The sequence below is a fragment of the Myotis davidii genome, unplaced genomic scaffold, assembly GCF_000327345.1.
Source record: "Myotis davidii unplaced genomic scaffold, ASM32734v1 scaffold699, whole genome shotgun sequence".
NCBI lineage: Eukaryota > Metazoa > Chordata > Mammalia > Chiroptera > Vespertilionidae > Myotis > Myotis davidii.
Window position 1 is genome coordinate 2,724,562 of NW_006291007.1, and position 6,538 is coordinate 2,731,099.

Here is a 6,538-nt window from a genome sequence, read left to right on the forward strand (position 1 = left end):
TTTTCCTGGACCCCAAACGCCATTCCAGACCGAGGGGACACCTGGAAGACACTGAAGACCCCAGGTCCGAGTAGACGTTGGTCCTGGTCTCGTCGTCGGGGCAGGGGCTGCTGGGAGCACAGTCCACATCGTCTCCCTCCCCGTAGTCTTCAAACTGCTCCTCGTTGCTGATGAGCGAGGTGGTGGAGTGTGTGGAGAGGTCTGAAGTCGTCATGGATGGAGTGTGGCCCAGGGACCTGGTGTTAGAGAAGGGTTGCCCGTTAATGAGGCCACAGCCTGGGGTCGGAAAGCTACCAGTCCTACCAGCAGGTCCACTGGTACGACAGACGCCAGGGGCCTGATTAGGTTTGTGCCTGGTGATATGCTAAGTGCACTTTTGGGACCTTATCCAAGGGGAATATCCCACCATAGAAACTGTTTCTGCCTGAGAGATAGTCAAACCCTGCAGCAAAAATTGCTTATAACCCAATGGTCCACATTCAGCTACTTTACATTATTACACTTCTTTGTTTTCTTTTTTTCCTCTTTTTACATCACACTTTATATTAAATTATAATACGTATCAGTAAGTTAGCTTATTAAATTATGGTCTATCAAATCATTGTTGAAAGGTTTATTAAAAAGAATGGCAATAACGTGGAAAAATTAATATTAGGTTTTAATTAAAGTTGTACATAAAATTCCAGCTATAGTAAGACTGAGCATGATAAACGTCTATACAGAATAAGGGAAAGCTGTAAATGAATACATTTAAGTGGTAACAGAGCTTGACTTTGGGTGGTGGGACTATGAGTAAAGTTAGTTATTTCCCCTCCATTCTCACGTCCCCAACTTTCCCAAGTTCTATTTAATTGGCTTGTACTCCTTTAATATCAAAATAAAGTTTTAAAACAAATAACAATGGGGTACCAGGTGAGATGCTCCTCCCCGTTTACAGAGGGGATTTCTAGTCCCAAAGAGCCTAACTCCAAGAAACGCGGTCAGAAACCCTGCGCCCTCTCCCCCCACCTCGGTGACCCACGGGGCAGCGGGTACAGTGTCAGGCTGGTGGAGCCCAAGAACAGAGGGAGGCACAACTCATCACCTGCCAAGATCTTTCCTCCCGTTAGTCATCATGCAGTATTCCCTGGGTACTGTTACTCATAAGCTAGGGTTTCTCGGACCTCCCAAGCCTCCACACTCGGAAACCTGAAACAAGTGTGTAAGGGGCTGAGGCAGTGGTTCTCAAACTGTGCCCCCGAGGAACCCCAGGTTCTACCTAAGACTCCCAGGTCAATGACAGGGTGTTAAAGATCAAGTCTGCAGTACCTCACCCAGATGTATTTATTTCCTTATCTATCTGCCCTCAGGTTCCTCAGCACCTCAGGTTGAATTAATCATACTCCTCCTTTCTTTCTCCTATACATTTTTTTAAATATATATATATTTTTTTTACAGAGAGGAAGGGAGAGTTAGAAACATCAATGAGAGAGAAACATCAATCAGCTGCCTCCTGAACACCTCCCACTGGAGATGTGCCCGCAACCCAGGTACATGCCGTTGACCGGAATCGAACCTGGGACCCTTCAGTCCGCAGGCTGACGCTCTATCCACTGAGCCAAACCAGTTAGGGCTCTCCTATACATTTTACTAAAACTTTTGGCACCTGCTGCTGGCTGCCTCCTGGTGATTGATGGTCCCAGAAATCAATGGAGACAATCAAGTGGCCAATGATTAGCCAAAAGGCCAACAGGTCTGCAGTGAGTGACCATCTGTCCTTGGGTTGGTCACAGGAAGCACATGGAGAAACAACTCCACAAGGCCCCTCGAGAACTCCCAGAGCCCCCAAGTTTGAGAACTCCTGTGCTGAAAAAATACATTAGGTTGAACCATATGAAGTTGCTTTTTAAAAGTTGAAAGTTATTAAAAATGGACAGTTTCATATGGTTCGATCGATACAGGAAACCCTCCCCGCCTCTCCAATCTCAGGGTCAGCTGTGACCATTACCTCCTCCTGACACATGAGATAACAGCACCCAACTGTCCCGGCCTCGGCTCTGAGGGCGGCTGCTGCCCATCACCCCACAAACACGTATCATCTCTCCAGGGACAGAGTGAGGGCTGGAAGGAGAGGGACCCCTGCTGACACCAACTAAAAACGACACTGCCCCATTGGGAAGTCACTAGGTCCTAACGTCATTTTAAAATAATAATTCTGGATATGAGAACACATGAGCAATAAAGAAGATACAGAATATATAGCCCAGTAGATGGGAGGTAATTAAAGCCATTAATAATCTCATCCTGAAAGAACTGCTAATTTTCTGGAATCATTTTTCCTAGGCATTTATATAAACATTTTTATATACTAGTACATATATATTTTTTTTTAATAAAACTAAGATCGTACCTCATTGACATCCTGTATCTTGCCTTTTTTAAAAACTAATTGAGATCAGATATCCCATATCATTAAGTAGTGAAGCTTGACTTTACATGGTTGCCTAAAATTCTGGAACTGGCCCTGTTGTTAAGCCTTTAGATTGCTTGAAAGTTTTGCTATTTACCACACCCATGAAATGTATGCCTGGGATGTGAACCCCAAGTGTATGTCGTTTGCTTCCGGGAGGTCCCCTGGGAACCCACCTCCGGGCCAGGGGTCACGCATGGGGTCGCAGACAGCTTTCACTCACTTGTCCTCGGGCAGGAGCAGGCTCCCGAGACCCCCGTCCTTCTCCTCAGCAGGGCTCCCGACGGGCCCCTCCGGGCTCTGGGTGCTCTCCATGGGGCTGTCCATGTCTGACTCAGGGGGGCCCTCGGGCGGGGCCAGTGTCATAGCCTCCTCCTCATCCTCAGGAAAGAAGCCGGGCTCCCTGGGGAGGACCTCGCCATCAGCAAAGGTGGGGCCTGGCACCTCGCTGCCCTGGAAAGGACAGAGACACACGGAGTGAGTGAGGGTGGCTCCCCAGGGCTCAGGACTGGTCATCAGACGGCAAGGACACGTTACTAATTATGAAGCCCAGGTGCCCCACCTAATGACAGCGGGAATGGCACGCAGGGACCCTGAGGCTCCAGGTATGAGTGCGCCTGCCAGGTGATTCATCTCGGGGCCTCTCACACTGCCCGCCTCACGAGAGCCCAGTGAGGAGTCAAACCCCCAGGGACAGCCACCCATGGAGGAGGGCCACAGCCAGGCCGGCCATGGTTCAAGGCACCCGGGGAAGCCCGTCACGATCCCCGTCACAAAGGCTGCACAGGAGGCCAAACGGCTTGGGAGAAGGCTTCGTGGTGATGGAGCTCCGGGCACAGCCCCAATGAATGGTCACTGAAAGCAAAGACCCTGACCTGCAGAGCTTGCCACCCAGCATAGGGACATGCGTGCAGCATGACATCCGCCATGATGCCGGGCACTTCTCATAACCTCTCGGGACCCCAGTTCTCTCTGTAAGTTGGGAGTGGCAGTGAAGTCTTATAGGAGCGCTGTGTCACAGTGGGCCTCGAAGAATACACCCCAGTCACAGGATGCGATGCCAGCCTGGGGGGCACGGTCTCCTTGGCCCTGCCACAGCCACACAGGAGCAAGAACACCAGGCTCTCCATTCTGCACTCTGGGCTGGTCCCCGGTGCCTAGCATGCTGTCCGGCGCAATGTTGGCGCACGATTTGCCTGAAGCTTTTGTTCAAATCACCTTCTAGGAGAAGGGGTCTGGTTTGATGCAGAGCTCACTCTGGTCTGAGGGACAGCTCTGTGCAAACCTTCTCCTGGGGCCACTTTGTCTCTGAGGAGGTGGCACTGCTTCCACCTGCTCCCATCCAAGATGTCAACTTGTTCCCAAGGTTCTTAAGCGGGCTCCTCGGCTCGGGCTGGCAGGGCCCCCCAGGAAAGGTGCTCCCGGCAGTCCAAGAACTGCAAGGAGGGTTAACAGTCGAAGGGCTGTGGGAAGCCTCCCAGCGGCTCCTCAGACAAGGATCAGGGACATCTGAGGAAGGTCAGTGACAGGCGTGCTGTGCCCGCCCAGATGTATGCAGCCAGTGGTGCGCAGGCTCCTGCGGGTCTAGACCCACCAACACGTCCTGGGCTAAGAGATGCTAATTAATGAGTCTGGCTCCTGCCGGTGCCAGGCTCCGGCTGAGCACCAGATGGGCCCATAAAGTCGGCATCAGACAGCCAGGTCCCCGACTGTGTAATTAAAATCACCCCTGGCACTCACATAGCCCTTTCTACCTAGATGTCACTACTCCAAACCCACGTGGCTCCCAAGTCCCTCAGATCCTGTCCTATGCCAGCTTCTCCCCTGCAAGCCCGACCTGCATCCCAGGAGGAACTCACATTTATGGGCAGCCACCAAGTCTGTGCCGAGAGCTGATATATTACCCCATTTGGGCTCCATGACACCTCTTCAGGATTCTTATCTCCGTTTTACTAATGAGGACATCACGGCTCAGAGAGTCACCTGCCAAAAGTCCTCGGCCTGCCTCCGAGTCCCCACCGGCCTCAGCCACAGGCCTGGTTCCCTTTACCACTGGTGCAACCCACACTTCATGGGCTTTCAAACCTCATGGTGACCATGAGGAGAACACACATCACAGGGCAGATTACTAATTGTGAAGCCCTATTGCTGCAGCTGCATGTGCCCACTTCCTGTCCCCACAGGAAACTCCCCGAGTGAGTGTGTGGATGCCCAGAGAGAAAGCAGGAGGAGAGCTGGGGCTCCTGCAGGGGCAATGTGCCTGCGAGCTTTCACCTTCCCGGACCCGCAAGGGAGCTAGCACAGCTAGGAACCCAGCTTTGTGGCTCACAAGAGCACTCAGCCACTTTACAAATGGGCGTTTCCTCCGGTCTTCACAGCCCTGTGGGTTGGGTCTCCTCTCCCGCGCTGTGTAGGTGGTGACTCGCCTGGAGCCTCGTGGGAGTTAGTGGCAGGGCTGGGACTGGACTGTGCGTCACCAACACCCACTCTCCCCACAGCACCGTGCCAGCAGGGGTCCCCAGGGGGCGGCAGGCAGGTGCCAAGTGAGACCAGCATCGGTGCTCAGGTGACCGGCTTGGCCTCGGGACAACTGTTGACCTCACTGGATACTCAGACCCAGAGGCTGAGTTTCTGCTGGGCACTGTGCCCGGAGACACCCAACTCACAGCACACAGGTACCTGGTACCCAACATCCCACAAGCGAACCAACTCCGGGCAGCTCACCCACGGTCCCAACCAGAGTGGCCTTGTCTCAGCCACAGGTGGGGCAACAGAAAGGACAGATAGATGCCCACAGAGGTCCCTCCCTCCCACAAGACCGCCACCTCCTGAGGCATATTTTCACCCTGTGACTGAGCAGAGTCCTTATCTGCCTGGCCCCGCACACCTGACAAAGCCTCCTGTATATGTCCGTCTCACAAACCCCCCACCCGCCTCTCACTACAGCCCGGAGAGTGCTGGGAGGTGTACAGAGCAGAGATTAAGGACTCACGGTCTCCATCTGACATGGGCAGGAGTTACCCTGGAACTTCCCAGCCTCAGAGACCTAAAGCCAGTCTCCCCTTGCCAAGGCCAGACCCCTCACCCACTCTTCACTTTCTCTCTCTCTCTCTCTCTCTCTCTCCTCTCTCATCATGCCAGCCTTTTCCTTTAAAGTTAGCTGCTCCCTACACTATCACCCTTTTCATTCAACCCACAATTGTTTGCCCGAGGCCAGTGGAAATTTTAACTTCAAAACCATTTCTGGTAGTTTTCCTCTCCATTCAAATAATATAAGGACGGCTAGAAGGAAATTAACTAACTGCACCCCGATTAGTCCGGGAGGGTAGCGCTTTGGCATCTGTCCTGGACAAAAGCAGCCCTGCCACCTGTAGTCCTCCCGGAGGGCCTGGGCTCTGGCCCAGCTCCCAATCCCGGGCCTCTGGGGAAGGGCTTGGGGGCGGCGCTGGGCCTGCAAGGGTGCTGCTGGGGTTGGGGACAGCCTGGTCCGACACCCACCCCGTGGGCAGGGAGGCAGAGCAGGGGCAGCGGCAGGAAGGTGCCGGGAGGCAAACTCTCAGCCCAGCCGGAGCCACCGCGCACTGGCCGGCAGAGCCCAGTCACACTAGAAACCCTTCTAAGCCTGTTTCTTTCTTTTACCGTTTTTAGATAAAGTTACAGGCAGAAAGGAAGAACTCATCCATAATAAAAATGTCCTCGCAGGGTTTCTAGGACTGGGACTTGCCCGGGCTTCCCGAGAGCTAGGTCACCCTCCGGCCAGGCGGCCCGGCTGCTGGGGCCCAGCGTGAGCTCCCAGGCCATGCGTACTTCCAGGAAGAAGGCGATCTTTGGGGAATGTGCGGGAGCTAAAGATTAATCTGCCTGGCGGTGGTGACGCAAATTCTACTGAAGCTACAAGATTCCAGGAGTTCCCGGACAAACCCAAGGTCAATTCCAGGCAAAGGGAGCCTGGGCTGCAGCAGCTCCTGGTGGTGTGTGTGTGTGTGTGTGTGTGTGTGTGTGTGTGTGTGTGTTGGGTGAGGGAGGTGGGGGGGGATCGGTGGAAACGTACAGCCTTTCAGTTATAAAATAAGGCACGGGATGTCATGC

The 6,538-nt window shown here is 53.4% G+C and overlaps 1 protein-coding gene across 1 annotated transcript in view; it reads right to left on the minus strand.

Moving 5' to 3' along the window:
- Positions 1-6,538, minus strand: part of RAB11FIP4 (RAB11 family interacting protein 4 (class II)) — an 85,882-nt gene that overhangs the window by 25,879 nt on the left and 53,465 nt on the right. The window contains exons 4-5 of the mRNA XM_006764066.1: positions 2,673-2,902; positions 42-236 (exon numbers count right to left, since the gene is read on the minus strand). Of these exons, the coding sequence (XP_006764129.1) occupies positions 42-236; positions 2,673-2,902 (425 nt within the window). The remainder of the gene's footprint in view (positions 1-41; positions 237-2,672; positions 2,903-6,538) is intronic.